At 38.5% G+C, this 22826-nt stretch overlaps 1 protein-coding gene and 1 long non-coding RNA gene across 2 annotated transcripts in view; one reads left to right on the top strand and one right to left on the bottom strand.

Moving 5' to 3' along the window:
* The window catches only part of UGGT1 (UDP-glucose glycoprotein glucosyltransferase 1), a 56004-nt gene that overhangs the window by 17142 nt on the left and 16036 nt on the right, over window positions 1–22826 (bottom strand). Inside the window, exons 7-25 of the mRNA XM_014952158.1 lie at window positions 19222–19300; window positions 18912–19012; window positions 18091–18190; window positions 16957–17017; window positions 13884–13975; window positions 13067–13217; window positions 12671–12790; window positions 11435–11520; window positions 10785–10920; window positions 10067–10198; window positions 8546–8710; window positions 8206–8326; window positions 7329–7427; window positions 5958–5981; window positions 5336–5430; window positions 4484–4690; window positions 3713–3844; window positions 3176–3306; window positions 285–380 (exon numbers count right to left, since the gene is read on the bottom strand). Of these exons, the coding sequence (XP_014807644.1) occupies window positions 285–380; window positions 3176–3306; window positions 3713–3844; window positions 4484–4690; window positions 5336–5430; window positions 5958–5981; window positions 7329–7427; window positions 8206–8326; window positions 8546–8710; window positions 10067–10198; window positions 10785–10920; window positions 11435–11520; window positions 12671–12790; window positions 13067–13217; window positions 13884–13975; window positions 16957–17017; window positions 18091–18190; window positions 18912–19012; window positions 19222–19300 (2128 nt within the window). The remainder of the gene's footprint in view (window positions 1–284; window positions 381–3175; window positions 3307–3712; window positions 3845–4483; window positions 4691–5335; window positions 5431–5957; window positions 5982–7328; window positions 7428–8205; window positions 8327–8545; window positions 8711–10066; window positions 10199–10784; window positions 10921–11434; window positions 11521–12670; window positions 12791–13066; window positions 13218–13883; window positions 13976–16956; window positions 17018–18090; window positions 18191–18911; window positions 19013–19221; window positions 19301–22826) is intronic.
* On the top strand, window positions 10089–18598 carry LOC106893873. The gene is made up of 3 exons (XR_001413183.1): window positions 10089–10260; window positions 15216–15319; window positions 18480–18598. It is a non-coding gene; the product is annotated as an uncharacterized LOC106893873 (long non-coding RNA).

Raw genomic sequence — 22826 nt, 5'->3', positions numbered from 1 at the left:
AAATGTAGGATAAACATAGGAAAAACACTATCCATATCATTTTGAAGTCAAATTACTTTCTAAATGCTATGTGCCTTCTGAAACTAGATAGAGAAAACAAATACATATATACATAAATTTGTATAAAATTGATTTCTGGAATCTCATTGTGCCCTCAAAACTGTTGGGGACTTTCCTATTGCTAGTTGGATATTTTTTTATTAAGTTAAATGCAACGTGAAACAATGGAAACATTAAAGGATAAGGAAAAGCATGTTGCTCGGCAAGTGTCAGCAATCCTATACCTGTATCGTTCTTCAAAAAAATGGTATTCAATCCTTGCCTCTCCCTTTGGCTGAGCAGAAAGAAGAGCATCCACTTTCATTACTAAGTCACTTGCACTGAAAAGAAGAAAGAAAAAGAAATAGGTTTACAGATACTCAGGAAACGCCTTGTACGTACCACATTTCTGCCAGTCAGCAGCAAAAGAGAAGACAGACTGAATTCAGATGTACAAACTAACATTTTTACTACCTCTCTCCACAAGCTCTGAATTATTAAACATATATAAGGGTTAATCCACCATTAATTTAAACAGGTTGCAGGCTTGTTACTGAGGGTACCAAAGTTGGTCTTTTAGGGCTCAGCTGTGCTACAGGCACTGCCTTCCTCAACTTCACCAACCCCTCAGACCTGTAAGCCATTCCCATCAAACCCTCCTTTCACAGCAGTCTTCCCAGTTTACACTGCAGCTCTAAGAACTGGGAAGCAATCCTGTCTGTAAAAAAACTTTATTTGGGGAGAGGGGGAGGAGAGGAGTGGGGCAGTGTGCTATCATTAAAGGGGGATTATTTCTGACAGCTTCCTTTTTATTATTCCCATAGATTTTTGGTCTAGTATTTTAAGAATATATTTAATCTTGAAAATGTAAAACCTCTGAAAGTTCAGTGAAAATTGATTTGTACATCACAGCTTTGCCAAGAAGCAGTACAGTGACTTAGAGGTCTGTCAGCTTTTCCTGAATTAAGACTGTCAGCTTTTCCTGAATTAAGTCTCATAGATTTATAGTGACAGCTGTTAAAATTGTTCATAGCAGAACCACAAGCCTGGTGACAGCTGCCAAGTTCTACAGTGTTTTCCAGTGCAGCAGATGATACTTTCAAAAGCTTTTTAAAAACATTGCCAGTATTGAAACCAAGAAGCCACTGCTCTGTCCAAAACCAGCCTCTGTTCAAACTATGTCCTCTTCCTCCATCCTCTCACCCTTATTTCTCTTTTGATTCCCAACACAGCAGCAGGTGCAAAAGTGTTTGGAATGCTGTTAAAACCTGCCCACCTAGGAGTCGGAATCACACAAGATTTCTGCCCAAAAGACCTCACACTTAACTTACTTGACCGGGACTGTCAGCTTTTCCTGAATTAAGTCTCATAGATTTATAGTGACAGCTGTTAAAATTGTTCATAGCAGAACCACAAGCCTGGTGACAGCTGCCAAGTTCTACAGTGTTTTCCAGTGCAGCAGATGATACTTTCAAAAGCTTTTTAAAAACATTGCCAGTATTGAAACCAAGAAGCCACTGCTCTGTCCAAAACCAGCCTCTGTTCAAACTATGTCCTCTTCCTCCATCCTCTCACCCTTATTTCTCTTTTGATTCCCAACACAGCAGCAGGTGCAAAAGTGTTTGGAATGCTGTTAAAACCTGCCCACCTAGGAGTCGGAATCACACAAGATTTCTGCCCAAAAGACCTCACGCTCAGCTTACTTGACCCACCTTTAAGAGTTAAACAGCATCACAGAAAAATGTAATGTTAAATATGAAAGAAACCATCTTCTTAGCTACACGCTCCAACACACAAACACACACCTATGGACTCCAGTTCTTTCAAACCTAAAGATTACTTTCTTTTGATTAGCTCACCTCTGAGCTTTTTGCAATAGTTATCTATAAGTATGATTTTTATTTTCTTACATTTACCTCTTTTCCTATTTTTTTCTCTTTAAAAAGTTAAAAGCAGTTTACATGATTCTGTAGTACTGACAAGGGAAATACATTACTAAATAATTTTTATATTGATAAGCCAGGCAGCACTCAACAGAACTGCAAACAGATTCAGAAGGCATATTCCAGTGTCTTGTTTTCTTCCCTTCCTTCTGCTTTTAAATCAATACCAGAGTAGTCCTACACGTGAGTTAGGAAAACCAGACATATTGGAGGTAAATGGTTTAGAACAGTGTGTCAGTTAAGATTTAGCTGGGAGGAAAACCCACAAGAAGTCTGAATGCCTTAATATTAATGAAAGTTAGGCTTCTCTCCCATTTAGAGGAGCAGAAAGGTAATCCAGTGCAGAAAGCATTTTCAAGAATAAATTTAATAATTTTCAGCAATTTATGCCACTTGGTGACACATCCCACAGCAGCAAACAACTCTTGTCTGCATACAGACATCTTTGTGTTGGTAAAGCTGTCACCAGAGTCAACTAAACCTTGCATGAAACTTCACCTACCTGAACACAACGAAGAATTAAGCCAACCCCTGTAGCATGTATCACCACCCTTTTTCTTTATTTTTTAAATCTACCTGCATCCCCACCCCACCAATCCAAGACGCTACTTCCTGAGCCCCTCAGGTGACTGAGCAGGCTGTTCTCCCTGTGCTGCTGTCATCCAAGGAGTATCTCAGCAAGTACCAACACATTTACTGTTTCACGTTCACTTGAACACATCTCTAGTAAATTCCTACAGACTTGGGCACTTTCCTGGTTTCTTGCTGCTTGTCAGTGAGGCTCCAGCCAACACAGCTCCTCCAGCTTCGGCTGGAGGTAACAGCCCAGCCGTGGCAGGCGGCTGCTAGACCCTGATAACAGGTCGAGAAGGATGAACTCTGAGCACATGGTGGGGGTTGTCAGCATGCCCTACTGCCTCCTGAGTCTGGGGGATACAGTTACAGCTCCATTCCTCCAGCAGCTTGTGAACTACAAAAAAAGTCGCTAAAGCACTTTAAACCCCATAAAGGTTATTTCCATCTTTTTTCTTTCTGACTTGCCCCCTCTGAACAGCTGAGCCATCACCATACAAACACATGCATGCTTCTTTATAGCACCCATCCAGGTGTACCAGATAAAGCTTTCTCCAGGATGCAGACTCACATTATCATACCACCACCACTTTTTGGTCTGCCTCTTCACTTTTACTTACAGATCTTCTTCGAATCCCAGCTGCTGAATCTGAGATTTGATTTTCTGTCCTGATGTCTTTAGTATGATATTCTCAAGGAGATGAAAATCATCCTGATTGAACATCTCACCATCCTCTAGCGGACCAATAATCTACAAAAAAGCAGGATCAGCATTATTAGGTAAAGGCTACACTGAAACAAAACTCAAATATGTATTAAATAAATACTCCAGCCCGGTCTAGGTGGTTGTCAACTGTTTAGACTGGTATTATTTGTTAACCTCTGCTGCCATTGACATAAAGTCTAGCTATTTAGAGCCAAGAGTCCCACACTGAGGCATAAAATGCATGCTTGAAGTTATCACTGAGTGCTTGATTTGCAAAAGTCAAGCACACTAAATTATACATGCAACACTACATCTTGAAGGGGCAACAGAATACCAGGCCGGTTCCAGCAAGACTTTAGCAAGTCTCACTCCTCTAGCTTTCAGAAGCCTAAAAGCTACCAAGACAATTCCACACGTGGAATATTTGTTACTGTCTGCTGATTGATCTCACCCTTCCGTTGCTGATCACAGCCCTCTGCCCCTTCTTCAGCTTTAGAACGTCTCTGCAATATATAGCATGGGACAGGATGAAATCCACCTTGGGAGACTCAAAGGCTTCTTTGAAAATGTTGTTATCCATACCCTGAAAGAAAAGAATACTTGACATTGACACAGGAAGAAAAGTACACCTCTGCATACTTTTTTAAAATGCACCTTTTTTGTTTCCATTCAAGAACATCTTTGTATCTTGCTAAAGTTTATCCCCAGGCTCCTTTTCTTTATGATCTTAAACCTAGTTCTTGCCTGTCACCTTCAAACATTATCCCAACTTCTGATGTGAAAAGCCACAGCCAGAGTAATTGTTGCTACTTGGACCAGTTGTTCCATTCTTCTCTTCATAAGTGATTCTTGCCTAACTTTTTTAAACCTACTTTCACAAATGTAGGTTTTTTTCTCAGCTTGTAAAAGACATTACACTTCTCTCTTATCCCCCAACAAAACAACTGACTTACTTAAATAGATCCCTGAATCTGCATTCATTTTGACTTTTCAAAATTATGTAGTATTGATGCGTATCAGGATTCACACTGGTTTTAGACAGACTGTTACATTTAGGTAAGTTTACCTTTCAGAGCAAAAAAAAACCAAAAACAACCCACCAAGCAAAGCCAACAGTGTTACTCTCCGCTCTTACTGCATCTTTTGCATATGAACATACTACACTGAAAAAAACATGAGAAGAACAAGCAATACCTTTGTGAATGCCAATAAACGTGCTTACCCCAACAGCAAATTCCAAGATGTCGGCTCCTGCCTCTACTGCCTTTGCAATTTCTTCTTTTGCCATTTTGGTGATAAAGTTCTTGGCATTATTTGACGTTTGTGTCTGTAGAGCTGCCCATATGGCTTTCGCAACACGTGTATTCTGGCTATTTGGATCTTCACTGGGATTATTAATCATGCTAATTCGAACATTATTGCTGGATTTCTGTGTTTAACAAAAGATGCATTAGGAAAGGTTTAGATTTCAGGTGTGTTTTAAATGAGAAGAATAAGTCTATTATAATAAACACTGTAGCAAAAACTTTATACTTCTTAACCAGAAAACCAGATTCCAAATTAGGTAAATAACAGCAGAAGGTTAAAGGGGTGAATGAACTAATTTAACATATAGAGTATTTAGTTTACATGTAGGGAATCTTCTGGCTAATATTGTGCAACATAAGAGAGATAGCACCGTGGCCACCACTCAGAGGTCTGGCAAAGCAGTGATTTAGGATAAGCTATCTATGATTCAATTACCTTCCCAGAACAAGTGAGACAGAGCAGAGAGCAATGCTCACATTCATCTCCAAACCGAAACACAGACATTTTCAATTTAGAGCCACTTAGGGCTTAAAAGAACATCTTTTCCTTATTGTAGTAGCATAATGCTAAGAGGGGACTCTGTCCTAGTACAAGAAGGTCAGTGATGTTCCAGCCCCTACAAATAAGATGAGGCTGGAAATGAGAGACCCCGCAGGAGAACCACTCTCCCCAGGTCCTACAACAGGCAGAAGCACAACCTGTGTTTTTCAGTCCTCTACCTACTGCTTTATAAGCACTAACCCACTCAAATGCAAATGTTACCTACCTGATGTTTAATTGCATCATACAACAGCTGCCTCCCTGAAGGCTTATCAAAGTCACCAACAATCCAAAAAGTAACTGGTCTAACAAAGGAATCATCTGCAAAAAAAATAAAAATGTGGGAGAGATTTGAGGGTGAAGGGAAGGAAAGCTGCAAGTTTTCCTCATTTGGAGGAAAAATATGATGCACATGCAAGGACTTCAAAAAAAGTAGAATTACATAGGAAAGCTACGGATGAAGCTAAGCTATGAAATCTGGCAAGACAAGAATAATGGTATTGGTATTATATTAGGTTTCATTTACCCAATTCAGAAAACTCACATGGGATAGCATGCATCACTGTTTCTAAGCTGGATTATTTTTTTTTTGCTCCCTTTTTAATGTAGAAATTTTAAAGGAACCTCTAAATCACTTACAGATTCCAGCTAGATTACACACACAACCACTTCTTCGTACTGAAGCTGTTAGTTCACAAAATCAGTTTTGTATAGAGAAAAAAGTGCTGCAGGAAACATGCATTTAAACAGCTTGCTTCATTTCCTGCTGGTTCTAAAGCCAATGTTATAAAGGAACCAGAAAATTCCCAGAATAACAACAACGTATGAAATGCTAAAGCGCTAGTTACCATAGATCTCCTTGGAAGACATTCCTGGTCAAAAAGCAGAAAGGAAAGGGGGAAAGGAGAGAGACATTAATAATTTGACAGTAATCTCAATGCGTATCAAGAAGCTGCAGCACCGTACTGGGCATAACTGAATCACTAAAGTTCAAGTCCAACAAGCAACAAGATTGTGCTAATTTTATTAGAATAACCTTTTCTTCCCCTCAAATAGATTGATGATTTTCATGCCACAGCACTAATACATACGACCACCATCACTTTGAAGATGGTTTGCAAAAATTGCTGTGCATTTGCAACTTGGATGTTAACTGTTTCTGTTATCTTCTTTATTTGAAAACTAGCATGACAGTGCTGTTTCAGTAGTGTTGCTGAGCCAGCAATACATATAACTTTCCTATTATTTTAAAAAATAAATGTGCTACAGCATTACTGTAATCAGGTACCAGTTATTAAGTATCTTAAATGACAGAAGAGGCACTGACCCGAAACTGTCAAGCCATGGGATTGCAAATTAATGCACACTTTCAAATGAGCATGCAGAGGTGTAGGCTTAATTAATACTCTACAAAGGGAAAACAAGGACCTTCTTTGGATCCAAGTGACTGAACATGAACCAAGGGCAAATAGGAGACAGAAGGAGCAGTGGGAACACTGAAGGCAGTGCACGCAGGTGACAGTGGCTGGGACAGGACTGGGGAAAGTTGTGAGAGTCTAGTGAAGATGACAGACAGGAACAAGAGGAACTGGGTCAAATGCCAGCAGCTTATTTATGATACCCAACTGAAACGGGTATAGGAAAAGGCCTGATGGAGCCCTGTGTGATGTCTGTGCACACCTTTCTGACAGCGAGAACTACAGCTGAGTTTTAACGCTAACAGGAGACTTTATGTATAACTGTAATAAAACAATTCTACCATTGAAAAAGCAGTGCATGCACTGGAGCAATAAAAACAGCACAGACCACATTAGGTGTTGTCTTATACAATGGGCAATAACGATTTTCTTCTGAATCCATGTAACTTTTAGTAATTCTGAATTACAAGACAGAGAGCCCTTTTGTATTTTTCCAGTCAGTGTCACTGCAGGATCAGAGCTTACACCGCTGCATTGCTGGTGGCCATTTGCAATTCAGCAAGAGCACGTTGGGTGGGACTTCATTATTCATTGAAGGCTGGGCTGGGTTTAAAGAGGGGAACATTCTCGTTCCATGTAGATGCCATCTTTTATTAAAAAAGCAACTTTTATTTTTAACACTTAGATTGCGTCGTTACCCACAGGCCTGAGCAAGGCTCGATGTGTGTGTTGAGTACTGTGTATGTGCTTGGAAACGCATATAAAATGAGATTTGGGTTCATAATCCACTGCAGATGTTACCTTTCTTTGTTAAGTAGGTCATGCTGTTTGCGACAGCAGCTGTCTTGTCCTTGGACTCCAACGTGGTAAATCGAGCATAGTCATCCACGTAAAAGTTATCTGAGGAAGAGAAAAAGCATTTGATGGAAAAGCAAATATTCCGTGTAAAACAAAAGAAAAGTCACTACCAGAACATTAAAAGCACATCTCATTTTGTCCCTCGGGATACGGCTTTTTATCTCATTTCCACTGTTAATGTCTAAGCTGAGGAATACATTTTTGTTACATAAGTTTTCTCCTAAGTTACATTTTGTTTCATAAGCTACATCAATAACAACAGTGTATATTTGATGTGCAGAAGTCAGCTCAATTGTTCAAGTCTCACTTAGTTGAAGTTGATTTATGTAAATAATACACATTTAAAAATCCACTGTGTTCCTATTTTTCAAGGAACTCAAGAAAGGTAGTTGTACAAGTGTTTTTGCAACACCAACATTACACTGCAGAGTCACCGCACCGGGTGTTAATACATCTAGCCCTGAAAAGTTCTGCTAAATCTTAAGTAATTCCAGAGTTGACTGTCAATCTCTGCTCAAAAGAAGGTTAGAAATAAGAAACAAGCTGTTGCTTCATACATTATATGATTGTTCTTGGCTTTTGCTAGCATTGTTGATTTCTCAACTTCATGAGTCATATTCCCCCCTAAAGGTTTGTACAAAATCAAAACCAATTCCTGGTTTAAAAAAATCTGGAGACATTAAGATTGCTATTGTACATAACATCTCCCCCGGCATCACTTGGGGTGCTGGTAATACTCTGCTGCTAGAGCTTTCCATTAGGACAGCAAAAGCCTTTACTCAGATACTTCAGGTTTAATGCAATGAAGAGCATCCCTTACTCATTCCTGTCAGATCCAGGTACTCCCTGTCAGACGTTAAGATTCTGGAGTTAATTCTTGGAACGACATTAGGCTGGTTCATGATATATTCAACCACATCTTGGTCATTAGATAATTCACCCTGAAGGAAGAAACAAGCAATATTTGTTATTATACATGTATATTTACCTTAGATGACTTAAAAAAACCCCAAACAACCAAACCCCAAAACACCACCAACAACAAAAAACAAACCAAGAAATGATACAAGTTAAGTTGTTTGCTGTATTACATATTCAGGGAATTTTGAGTCAGTTTTTCCAAGTATTTTTTTTCTCTAAAGTCATAACTCAGCACCTACCAGGTACACGGCTCGCTGGAAGATGCTTGTGGTTTCCAGGATTTTGTGCATCGTGACGGTTTCCAGGTCATCAGGATCCAGCTGATCTTTTTGAAAAGGCATTCCATTGAACAGCACGACAGGGAGAGGACCTACACCCGTTTGCTCATAGTAACCTCTCGCCGCCTAAATCCAGGGAAAGAAGTAGCTTTATCACATCAGCCCTTTACCATGAGGTTCATAACATGAGGGTTTCCATGCAATATCCACACAAGTCTATTCTAAACACACCAAGATGTCCTTCCAGCTTTTATACAATACAGAAAATATTAATTTTACGCGGTGCATAAGGTATTTTCTGTATCTTGCATACACAAGATGTCCTTGTCTTTCAGAGTTTCAAAGCAAAAAGAGTTACTTCGTAATACAGAAGTGCAAAGTATTCCATTAAGTTCATACTGTAAATAAATTAATTCCAATGAGCACTTTCTGGTAATGGCAAAAAAATGCACAACATGAGATCTGACTTTATGTATGGAAGCATATGCAACACAAACAGGTAGAGGGGTTTTTTATTATTTTTTAAGAACATTTTTTGAACTTGTGAAAAAACATTTACTCTCCGGTCATACAGAATTGTCTGTCTTTTATGACTTTGGATTTCTACAAAATGCTTTTCCCTTCAGTTTCCTACATCAGAAGATGGAAAGCATGAGCCTATTTTCATAACCCTAACTGCATTCCTTGCATTTGCAGATGTAGGCAGTATCATCTGTGTTACAGAGCTATTGTAGACAGTATTTTCATTCTTTCTTTTAGCATATTCAACAAAAATATGAATATCTCTCTATAGAACCTCAAATAAAATCTGCTTCATCTCACATAGAAGAGATGCAATAGTGATTTGCTCTCATGATTTTCTCCATTGAGAAAAGTTGGAACCTCAAATAAAATCTGCTTCATCTCACATAGAAGAGATCCAATAGTGATTTCCTCTCCCAATTTTCTCCATTGAGAAAAGTATCAACCATAAAAATAACTTGAAGAAATTATTTGAGGAAGATTGTTGAATGCCTTGCTGTAAGAAAGACATTTTGAGTTCATCATTATCATCACTTTCTCTCACACAGTGTTCAAATACCGATAAAGAAAACTCACAGCAATCCCTCACAGACATTAAGCCACTTGGTTTCTTATGAACCATTCCATCACCTTGGTTTTCTCCAAGTAATTTTAAACTCTACTATAGTCTGCAAACCAGCATGAAAGCATGACTGATGAGTCACAAGAGAGTTACCTTGGCTCTGGTACTATAGGTATAGGGTTTTTTAAAGTATGTATTACAATGTATTATATATAATGTCTATTATATAAAGCTTTGTGCTGAACGAATACTTACTAAAGTATTACTGAAAGTCACCCAATCTGATAACAAAATAGCTACCTGGTTAGTAAGAGAATTGGATCAAGAAATTGTATGCAACTATTTTCAAAACAGTGTTGAAACAAAAAAGTGCAAGACTCTATTTCATGAATTCTTACCTTTCTGTTTTGATCATAGGCAGAATCAATTCCCAGAATGCTGTTGACTTCCACATAAGGATATTGTTTCTCCAGAACGCTAACCACATGCTCCACTTTCAGCTGATCTCCTGTTTTCACTTTGTTATATATCTGAAGAGAGGATACAAATGAAGTTGACAGCTGCAACTGTAAAGCTTCTGTCCTTACCAAAGGTAAGTTGACCTGGAAAAAATTTTATTTCAATTTACAAAAAAAAGGAAAAAAAAAAAAAAAAAAGAGAATAAAAGTCATTGTCTTCAAGTCACCAGCAGTTTAATGTTACATACACCCCAGCTTGTCGATTTGTACAACAACGTCAAACCACAAGTGAAAACACATTTACTAGCACCTCTGTTACCCTTTGATGTGGCAGAAGCATGCAGCAGGCACCGTTCAAAACAAACTGTTATATCGAAGGGGTACAGCAGTTTAGAACTCACTGGCAGAATGAGCTAAGAGGCAGTCTCAGAAAAATATGCAAGGGTGGTGTGTGTCACATTTAAATCTAGTCTCACTTGTTAAAGTTAGGCCAGAAGCACTTTCTAAAGAAACATGGAGTGTGTGATACTAGTGTTTGGAGATACTCTGATACCAAGTCAAAGAAACACTTCTTCCATTACCTTATTAGCATGTTAACATAATCTTACATACATGGAGAATATTAAAACATTAATTTCCCTTTTAAATGAATACTTACAGACATGACAGTCTGGAAAGCATAGTTATTGTCCATTTCTTGTGCCACATAATTGTATGCCCTAAGGAGGGCAACACCAGCATCCTGAAGTCCATCAACATCCTCCGAGTCATTAACCACAAAGACTAGCCCTATCCTGCAATCAAATAAATCCCCAGATCATTAATATATTGTACTAAGGAATAATCAGCTCTTCATACAACTGTCAACCATGATCATAATCTCAGACAAAGGCTTTTTCTGGAATATACTGATAAGATTTTGAGCAGAGCGGCCAGGAATTAAACTTAGCACATATAATCTCTAATGGTGAGTCCATCAGAGTCCTGCTTTTCATCTCTTTTTCAGCCGAAGTACTTGCTTTTAAGTTACTTTTGGACTGTTAAAGAAACTGAACTCCATTTTACTAATGCCAAAAGTTACTAAAAAACTTAGTTACTATTAGTTAGTAAATTAGTTAGTTACCAAAAAAAAAAAGTTACTATTAAAATTTCAAATAAGAAACAGTTTTAGTAAATGCCCTTCCCAACCACCAATACAAGACATGAAACATTTTACAGTGTTCTAGCAGTGAGAATTTTACAATTGAAGAGGTTACAAAAATAAAGCTGATATTCAAAAAAAAAATCCCATTAAAACATAGCAATTACCTCAGTGGGATGTGGTTACTGAAGAACATCTCTGCCACGTTCAGTAATTCCGCTGTGGTCTCGTGAGTAGGATCTACTATCAGCACCTGTGTACAAATTGCAAGTGAGAAGTTTCTACTCATTTAAGAAGTCAAGGTCCAGGATTTTGATTAGAGAGCACTTCAGTCACCTCTCAGTGCAGAATTATCATCAGTCCTGTTTTACACACTGCCAGGGAGATGAGGCCCACTGAGTAACAGTTTCTTCTAAAGTCTTTAAGTCCATTATCAAAAATACCCAGTCTAAACTACTCCTTTAACCAGAAGAGTCCAGACTTGTTACATACTTTGTATCTTTACCTCAGTATACCCTAACATCTAGGATCTGCCTCTGTGGGCACACAGATCCACCCATTCAGGTGCACACAGGAGATAAAGGCATTTGTCAGAATTGAGGAACACAGCGTTGCTCTGCTCAGCCCCCTGGAAGGCCGATGCTGCTGAGATGTTCTCAAAGCAAGCCCAACCCTGGACAGAACTGGGCTATTCAGAATTAATTTAGGGCCCTGTATTCATGCCAGTTGCTGTCTTTTCATTTAGTAATTTCCATGTTAAAACTACTTATCTTCAGAGAAAAAAATAACACATTAATGGTCCCAAAGCTGGAGGCGGTTCAGGTCCTGATTTGCCACTAATCAGAGGAGTCCTTTTTGCTATCAGACCACTCTGCCTCAGGAGAATTACAGGACAGAATTTACAAACTCCTCGTTAGATCTAACCTTAAGTAGTTTACCTAGAGACTAAAAGAACTCCCAGGATTAAGCTGAGGGCTGTTGATCATCTTTTGAAGTCTTGGTGCAAGAATGCTTTCTAACTGAAACAACTCAAGTTCGTCTTAACTGTTAAGAAGGTACTAATTAACAAATTTGAGGGATTTCATTAACCAGCTTCCGCTATTATCACAAAGCTGAAATACATCAAATTCTCACTCGTCAGATGATAGTGTTTTTCACTGATAAAGCCATTTTGGGCATCTAATAAATAGCAGAGAATCATGCTCAGTAATCTCTGAATTCCAGTCACAACATACACGGAAGAGGTACAGGTAGAACAAAACGTTATAGAAAAAGGTATCCTGTCTCAAGATGCTTAAGTGACTGGGAGTCCAGCGTATGTGTAGGGAAGTTGCAAAAGCAGATGTCCCTGCTGTTGAAAAAAACAAAATGCACATTTCATATCCAGTCAGATTACTACTTACAAAATTATGGAAGTTTTTTCTAATTTGCCTGATCACGCCTGGAAACGTGGGACGCAGCAGTTCTTGCACGTTGGAAGGCCAGGAGTTATACCGACTGTCAATTTCGAGGTTGTTGATCCACTAAGAAAAAAATAAAGGCATTTTAGTGATTGACAGTCCTCCTGCTTGAGTCTGAGACTGTAAAATACTTTAAGATCAGACACTACATTGACAACTGTACGAATAAAAAGTTAAGCTTTTTAAAAAGAACTAATTATATTTATAACCTTACTTTCCTTTTTTTCTTCACTGCAATTTCAGAGCTGATTGTGAGATAAGAACAAAAGTTCCCCTGACAGCTTAAAAATGCAGTGCCCAGTGGCAAATAAGGTATTTCTTATATAAAACCCTACTCACTGAAATAGCGGAGCTTCTGATGTCCACAGCATAGTCAGAATCTGATGGTTGGATGTTCAACTTCAGAACGTTGTGCAAGGAAAGACCCTCAATTCCTAAGCTGTGCAGGCCTTCCATGACACGGGCTTCGTTGCGTAGCACATCAATCAAGCTGGAAGGGAAAACAAAAACGTTGTTTAATTTTAGAGACAAAACAAATAACTTGCTCTTACCCTAAGTCTTAATAGATGAAAGGTATAAACAAGTCTGCCATGTCAGTGCATTACTTCTTATTTATAACCTATTTCTAACTGTCATAAGAAACTTGTGATAACTTAAACATATTCAATTACATTGTATTTCTCTGAAAAACTACATTAAATCAAGATAACTAAAACATGACATATGTGTCATTTCAATTCCACATTATTGAAACAAATCTTGACAAAGATATAGGGTGGTTTTAATGAAAACTGTACAGTGGTTTATCCTTTGAGAATCAGTCCACTATTTCAGAGTAAAACCTGTATGTTGACAGTCTTGGAGACTACAACCTTGCTAGTCACAGCACAGATCAAATGAATGGTACAAAGGTGACTTCCCATTCTGATCTTCCAGGGTATTCCAGATTTCATACCAGCTTTTTTGTTAGAAATGTACTTGCCTAAGAGAAGGAACCATGATTTGCTTTTCCCAGCACTTAACAATTAAACAGACTCTAGAGATGGACTTTGTGAAGAAGGTTCAAAACTGTCTAAACGCCTTTATCGTCCATGCACAGGCAGGATGCAGGCTCCTAAACAGGATACAATGACTCTGAAAGATAAAACATTCCTACCTAAATATGTCCTGAGTGTCTAAATCAATAAGCAATCCGTTGATGAAGAGGGCAGAATCTCCCGGTTGCAATCCTAGTGTTCCTTTGAAATACTGAAAGAAAGTAGAAGGCTGTTAGAAGAATGCTCTACACAGAAAGAAATTACGAGTTTACTATGTCAAATTAGAGATTTTTATCTCCCTTACTGCATTACTTCTCAGTCCTTGCTGGCTTTGTGTGCACATCCATACCAGAGGAAAAAACAACTGAAGCTGAGTAGTGCATAGATACGTAAATGGGACTTGTGTTTGTTGCTGTGTGATTCAGTAGTGCTTTGGAAAATCCATGGGTAGACTTCATAAATATACTTAAATTAAATAATCGAAACTACTTGTGAGAAGCAATTTAATTTTTTTTAGCTGACAAACCACAAAGTAGATAGACAATAGCATCCAGTCTCAGCTCTTTCACACACAGTTTTGGGCAGAACTAGCTGCTGCATTTAAGGCATCAGTTAAGTCCTGACCCAGGGGATACGTCATCAATGAAAAGGGGATGAGCTGCCATTCTCATCTGATCCCCCCCAAATCAGGCAGCACACAACTGGAAAAACTCTTAATGATATTTTGGAGTTTTTCCAAGTACCTGTAAGCAGTACCCCATCTGAATGGATACCTGCTGCTGAAGTGAGGCAGCAGCACAGAGAACAATGGTCAATCAGGAGAGGTGAATAAAATACAGTCCTTCTCAAGCAAATTTCCCAACTCTAGCATGAAAAATTTTGTTTAAAAACTGAAAAATTACTTTGATTTCTTCCAATACCTCTTGCCTTGCAGTACCAGTTACAAAATTCTGTTAAGAGGCATGATGAACACTGAAGGAGAAACACAGTATTTGGACATTTGTAAACACTAATAATATGAAGAATGTGAGCAAAGCAAACAGAGGGATAGCAGAAGTACCATGGGAAGCACCAGGAACAGGAAAGCAGCACCTAATCAGGAAGAATGTATATATTTTTTTAAATAAAAAAGCTCCCAGAGAAGAGCTCAGCACATGCAGTGTTAAATTGTATCTTTTTGTGAATAATTGCATAGTAAACTATAACTTACTAAGAGCAGTGAATTTCACCATCAAATAATATCCACACAAACTGAGTCATGCAAAGAATAGCTTCAAAGGGCAGGGTTAGATCTAGCCAGATGTGGATCTAGTAGCCTAGACATACTTTGAATAAAAAGAAAATCCACAAAATCGTGGGTTTACCTGTGGACCAGTCTGATCTAACCCGTAACAGAAAAGCCACCAGGTGGCTTTAGCTTGCACTTACATTCTATACTTTGTCCCTTCCAGAACCACACCGGACGCCAGTGACAAACCGCATCCCTTCTTTTCTCATTTTATGGCTATTGAACAACAAGGGATTTCTCTTTCAGAACAGGAATTTCAGGGGACGTGTAAGTAGATGTCAGGTAACTTTGCATTTACTACTAGACTAGCCAAATATCATTGATTAGACTTTAAACAAAGATATGTGTGTGTACTTAACATACTTTGTATTTTTCCTACTCATACGAAGAGAGACTGAAATGTGTGAATAGATCAGGATAGATCATGAAACAAAAGCTGTTGTTTGGCTTTGTTCTTATTACCATCCAGACTGCACTATGGGATGTATTTTAATTGTACAAAAGCCTGTACAGAATTCCCAAGTGGCTCTTGTCTTTTCCAGTGCTTTGCTAATGCCAAGGACACATCAGAGCTGTTGAAACATTTTCCTGCACACACCAGCACCTACTCGGAGACCTCCAGAGGTCACTCACAGCTTGGGGTGGGGGTTATGGTTCTGTTTCAAAGCACACATAGACTTCCTTGGATGGCTGTTAAATTTTATTCCTTCGATAGTTTCACCTCAAAACACCAACACTGGAACCACTATTTCCTCCACACAATATGAATCATTCTATGCCATGGCAGAAGGTTTTGAGTTTATTCTGACTTCCTTGTAAATGCTGATGAATTTAGATATCTAAGCACCATCTCAAATCGGTTAATGAAAGCTAAATTTCTTCTGCATCCTTAAAACTGTAAGAAGATGCTTAATGTGTTTGCTTTTCATCAACTGCTTTCTAACAAGCTGTGTTCCATTGAGGTCAGACATATTTAAAATAATCTAAAAATATAACTACATTTTGACTCTTAACAGCTTCCACTAAAAAAGCACTCACACTTTTAATATCTAGTTGCTTTTGAGAAGTTCAGAATATAATCAAAACCTAAAATCAGTAACTTGAACTCAGCCTCTTTTTAACTATTACCCAGACAAGCAGCAGAGACATTCAGACTTCACACATCTGAGACACCCCTCAAATGAGAAGTAGGTCAGAGACTGAGAGGCGGCCACGCAGCAGGCACAGCCCTACACAAACACACTAACACTGAGAAGCCATTGCTACAGCCATGTAACTCAGAAACTGTTAAAAACCTATGTGACACAGACATGTGACACAGTCCTGTCCTGGAGATCAGATGAAGAGAGTCTGCAGATTAGGAACACCTACGCTGTATGGTTTCTGTAAATAAACATTTTCCGCCAGGGTTAACAACGTAGTACTTCCATTGTACTTAAAATAAATTTTATAAGGATAAATGCAGTTAACAGATTCTGAGTTCAGATACCCACCAGGAGGTCCCTTTCATACTCACTGACTCATCAAGTAACTGTCAGAACACTTGGCTGCTGCAAACCACCACTGTAAGGGCAGCTCTGTGAGCAAAACCCCGCGTCGTCATTCCCAAATACAATGTTCTCACTCAAAGAATTTCTCACCACTGTTTTCATATTTGAGCAAACAAGCTAAGTTATGTTCCATATATAATAATTATATATATATATAAAATATACGATTCATGTTTGACAATCCACCACTTCTTTACTTTCTAGATGCATACTACGACACAGTTGTGTGTGAAAATATTGGGTCATTATTTTGAGCAAAATGTAAGCTTTTTAATAGAATAATTCTTTTCAAAGCTTGAATTTATATTTAAAGCAGAAGTGCAGAAGTGCTGCGTTACTTTCTAGAAGCATTACCTTTTGGTTCTCTTCAATTTCTGTTCGGAGTTCCGAAGAAACAACTGTTTTTGTTATGGCTCTACAGAAATAAAAACATCACATTGTGAATCATCTCTCTTATATCTAATGGATAGATTAGATACCTACTTATCCTACTGTTTTACTTTATGTAGAAATAGATTTAGTCTCCTAGTATAAAGTGCTGCAGTCACTTTGTGGTACCATTAAACAATAGAAAGTGCTCTTTTTTTTTTTATACTGTATAATTCAACAGAACATAAAAACATTAACCACAGGCCAACCCTCCATCTCTAATTTCACATTAACCATAATAAAAGTGGGCAGCTGCCAGAAAAGTAGAGGTGGAGGCTGGCAGCAGAAAATAGGGGGGTTTCACTCCTCATTGTGGGTTCTCATTTCTTTCCTTGCATTTGATCTAGTGATTGCATCATCACAGAATGAGCAAGTACAGCTCACAGACCTGACTGAAAATGCAGTAAGAGTGCAATGCCTGCCTTAAGAAACTAGAAATAGCACAATCTTAATATCAGTTAGTGGCAAATCAGACCAGAATTCAGTTGGGTTTTTTTTACTCTCAGGTGTATCTTCACCTACTCAAAAAGGAGGAGCTCCTATAATACCATCTTCACCACCCAGGTTGTGGAATTTATCAAAAGAAATATATTTCTAGACTGACTGAATTTCTTGAAGTTGATTTGAATGTGCTCAAGACATTCATTGACAAAGTGCAAAGGGTGGAGTTCCACATCAGTCTCTGACGTGTGATTGACTGGGCTGTTTGCCAAAGCAGATCCCAGAAGAAGAGTGGGATACAGGGAACAGATAAAGCTTAAAACCACTGAACAGAAAATGTATCCAATAAATTCTTGAGGATTTGATGCAAAAGGTTCAGAAGCGTTTCACAACAAATAGCATGGGTAATTCTGTCAAATTTTCCAGCAGTCTGCACCAGCTGCCATCCAAGAGCAACACTGGAAGATTCTCTTTGTAACCATAGGCTGAGGAACTTCTCTGCATAAACATTCCCCAGTGTTTGCTTCCAGCTAAATGGAAACTCGGACATTAACCCAACCAGTTCTGCCCATCTCATGTTCTGCTCAGTATAAGAAACTTCCTAGAACTCAAAGTTACCTGGCCTTTGTAGGAAAGTTCTGACTGAGATCTTTCATGACCATCAGAGCATCCACAGGGGGAGCAGTCAAAATGCGAGCAGCAGTTTGAAAACTTAAATCTAGAAGTGAAAAAATAGAAGTCAGGAACTGAAAATGAGCCAACACGGAGTCATCTTAACTTTACCTTAACCAGTATAACCTATCTAAGGGTTGCTTCAATGAGCAAGACAGAGTCCAGCCCATCACTTTGGTTTTGGCAGAGGTGGGAGGACATGCCCTTCAGAAGGGGTCCGAGTGCTTGTTTCAGGAGCTACCAATAGAAACAGCCTCCCTTGGATACAGGCAGATTCTCTGTGGCTACAACATATGTTCAGCATTTGGAATTACTTTTTTTTTTTTTTTCCCCAGAGGATGAGAAGCCTTTCCACAGACCTCTAATAGATGACTTCCAGGGAAACAGGTCAGAGTTGCATGCAGAGGCTTTTGAAATAGTTGTCTTTTGGTCTTGAGAAATACCAACTTTCCACATCAGGAATGTGACCATGGAAAGAAACTTGACATTTCCTTTTCTTTTCTGCATTTTAGTCAGTTTAAGTGGCTTACTATACTTCACAATACAGAAAGCAAACCTCGCTTCAGAAGTGCCATGAAGCAATCTTTTTAAAAGCTATTTAAACAGAATGCTGCCAAGGAGCTTTAGAAAATCCAGTAGTTTCCAGTGCAGGAATTTACAGTCAAACTGCCAACTCTACACAGCCACTTGCAACCTCATTTGTGTAGAGCACAAGAAGATACATTAAGTTTTTGTAGTGCAATACTGAAAGTCTTCGTACAGCTTACCTTGCAGCTGCCAGACTTTCAAAGGTGCCATTTCATTGGTACTTTCCACGAGGTGTTTCCTAAGCTCTTTCAGCTCTTCTGTCAAGTCAGGATACAACTGCCTGAAAGGGTATGAGGGGAAAACAACTTCTGTGGTTTCCTGTGAGCAAGTCTGCTGCTAACTCAAAGAAACTAAGCATATGAAAAGGTGTGTTGCTAACACATCTGGGTAACTCAGACATGTAAAAAATAATAACAAAGCAAAATATGAGCATCTTGGCATCAAGTTTTTTGATATGAGAAAGACCAAAAACTTGCAACTGAGTTTTACCTTAGTTTTCCAAACAGAAATCCCTGCACTTCATCAATAGGGTCATTTTCATCTATTACTGTTGCATTCACATCTGTGCCTGTAAACACACAGAGAAGAACACTATTACCAAACTATTCAGAAACAGTTCTCAACACCCATTTTGATTAGTTTAACAGAACTGCACTGCAGTAACCAAAGAGAAGGAAGGGCAAGTTTCAGGCTTACTTTTAAACCTGTACCCAAGAGATGTTACTTTTACAAATGAACACAGTAACAGCTGAAATAAAGCCAAGTTGGATTACTGAGATAGAAAAGAGTCAGATGAGTGGAAATCTCAGAGACTTAGGCATTGCAGAGGAATTCACTACGACCTAGGAGCCTTCAGGACATTGCCAGCTTTATAGAGTAAGTGCTAAACTTCAATTGTGAACTCAACTCTGATTTTAGCTCCAAAATAAGTGATAAAAAATAGCATCCGACTAAAGTCCAATTCTGGGCTTAAACATCAAAAAGAAATCTGTGCAAAAGCCTCACACGATCTCCTGACTAGCTGGACACAAGCCAGCTCCAATTGAGATGTTGTATGCTCAAGTCTAACTAAAGGTCCTGACCTTTTAGATGAGCGTGTGGTTCTGGACAAGCCCAAGCAGCGCAGGCACGAATAAGACACTGCGCAGCCAGAACAGTCATCACAGAGTGCACAGGAGCTGGAGAAAAACCATAGACCTCTAACACACAGCTCACCATCTCCGAGCTGTTTGCAGCTTATAGCAATGTCTGTGCAGTTTGTCCATTTTGTAAAAAATTTTAGATCAATATAAAACTTCACAAATTTACAAATAAAAAATCTTCCCCAGAATTACGTTTTTTTCCCACCTGAAGAGACAAAGGCCCCAATGTCCTGTTCTACAAACAATGACTTTGCATGACTTTTTGATGACTGATTTAAATGGAAATTCTCACACAGTAATTAAAAAAAAAAAAAAAAAAAAATTGGATCACCTCCTCTACTGTTTTAGTTTATCTTAAAATTATATACTTTTACAAGTACAGACCAAAGGTTTTATATGTCTATATTCTAGATGGTGGCAAAATACTGAGTCGATCTTTAGATCTGTATCTCTGTTATCTAAAAACTGGTAAAACTTGCAAAATCCTGAAGAATCCAATTCAAAATCTGAGTTCTGTTCTCCACAACTGTCATCTCAAACTAAAAAAACCACCCAACAAAAATACAATTTTTTTCTTTTATTTAAGTCCAAGATAAATGCAGGAAATTCTGGTGTTTTATGTGTGTGTGCAGGTATAAGTAAGAAGTATACACACACACACAGTTACTCTAACAAAAATAGTTTGGATAAGTGCACGAGAGTTTGCACAACACAGGTCAGTGCTCTAAAGAAAGCAGCAAAACGTATCATGCAGAGTTGTAAGTTCTGTTTTCCCAAAGAACAAGAACAGGAAACACATTCTGCTCCAGGGATGGATAAGGTAGAGGTGCTTTACATCTGCAGAGAATCTGGTTATCTTTTAAAAAAATCAGTTGCATTAGTAGTGCTGTTACTAAGATCTAGTCCAGAGTCATGACTCCAGTGTGCTGAGCATGGCACAAACAGAAGACAAGAGCCGTGGCAAAGATAGGTTTCATAAAGAACATAATCCCAAAAGAGAGAGAAGTGATTTTGGACCTTAAGAAATAAGAATAGCTGCAATTCGGACAAACATTCATACAACAAGTGCACGAGAGTTTGCACAACACAGGTCAGTGCTCTAAAGAAAGCAGCAAAACGTATCATGCAGAGTTGTAAGTTCTGTTTTCCCAAAGAACAAGAACAGGAAACACATTCTGCTCCAGGGATGGATAAGGTAGAGGTGCTTTACATCTGCAGAGAATCTGGTTATCTTTTAAAAAAATCAGTTGCATTAGTAGTGCTGTTACTAAGATCTAGTCCAGAGTCATGACTCCAGTGTGCTGAGCATGGCACAAACAGAAGACAAGAGCCGTGGCAAAGATAGGTTTCATAAAGAACATAATCCCAAAAGAGAGAGAAGTGATTTTGGAGCTTAAGAAATAAGAATTCGGACAAACGTTCACATCGGTGCTTTACATCTGCAGAGAATCTGGTTATCTTTTAAAAAAATCAGTTGCATTAGTAGTGCTGTTACTAAGATCTAGTCCAGAGTCATGACTCCAGTGTGCTGAGCATGGCACAAACAGAAGACAAGAGCCGTGGCAAAGATAGGTTTCATAAAGAACATAATCCCAAAAGAGAGAGAAGTGATTTTGGACCTTAAGAAATAAGAATAGCTGCAATTCGGACAAACATTCATACAAAAAGAAATACAACATTATCTTTACAAAATTTAAATAGTTAAAATATTAATTCACCTTTCACCTGCGTATCATCCTTGGCCTTATATTCTGTACTTTTAATCGCTAGTTCCACACCATAGCCAGAGAGGTAGACTTTTTCTTTACTTGGATTCTGTAAGGAAAAGCAACCGTACAGTATTGCCAGGCTTTGTTTTGATGTACAAACTAAAAGGTGGAATTTCCCAAAGCTAAGAAATCTCAAACTAGTACACATCTCAGGCACAACTGGTAATGCATAAGTGAGAAATAAATACAATGAGGGATTCTGCAGTAATGTCCTGTCATAATTATTATTATAATATTATATTTCAGCAAAACTTGTTGAAGTTCAGAGGACAAAGATACTTCTATGAACCAAAAAACCCAAACAACACTGAAAACCACCACAGCAAAAGGAACACAAAACAATGTTACTCTATGTGTAAGCCAAGTAGAGCAGGACAGACTCATGTCATCAAATCAGATAGAGGAGGGAAAGGAACTTCAACTGCGAAGTCAACTCAAAATTCTCAGAGCTTTTGAAATGTAGAGTTAAACACTAATCCAGTGGTTACAGGCAATTTAGGGGAGGGAGATGGAAACCAGGATAAATTGCGCTAGGGCTTTTAAGTAGTTCTGTAATAAAAGTGCTACAGAAACAATGCCTTTCATCTGAAAATGGTACTGTAAGGTTAATCCCAGCTTTTCATATCAAGTAACTAATTGGCCTGACTGGGAAAGATCCGACTATTTCCTATAATCTAGTATAGGTAAGGCAACTTGTTTGTTTTTTTTTTAAGATTAAACTCTGTAATTTTTCTGGAGTTTAACTCTGCATTTGTCAAATCAAATGATCCTCTTATTTAAACAGTTGTGAGATTTTACAGTTGTGAGATTCTGTATGCCTCGGCTACATGCAATAAAAAATAAACTCTGAGTATTCCAAACAAATATCAGGCAGCAACACATTATGCAAATGTCAATTTAAAGGAAACAAACTTCGGCCATTTTTTCAACAGCCAGGCCAGTTACCCTTTGTGTGTCAAACACCTCTGTTACAATGCAGAAATATACTTACAGCAATATAGTGTCTGAGCACGTAAGTGATTTCTCCTGCCTCTGCCTTTGAAACAAGCCTCTTATGGTTTCTGTAGAACTCCTCGGAGCCAATCTCAGCGTAAAGTATGACAACAGGACTTTCGGGGTTTGACACGGGGTACTTGTGGTCCCCTTTGAACAAAAATGGCTTTGGCCTAAGAATAAACATTGA

This window comes from Calidris pugnax, unplaced genomic scaffold (assembly GCF_001431845.1).
Source record: "Calidris pugnax isolate Ruff unplaced genomic scaffold, ASM143184v1 scaffold232, whole genome shotgun sequence".
In the NCBI taxonomy this organism is placed as follows: Eukaryota; Metazoa; Chordata; class Aves; order Charadriiformes; family Scolopacidae; genus Calidris; species Calidris pugnax.
Note: the sequence above shows the minus strand (reverse complement) of the source record. Positions and strands in the feature narration are given on the sequence as shown.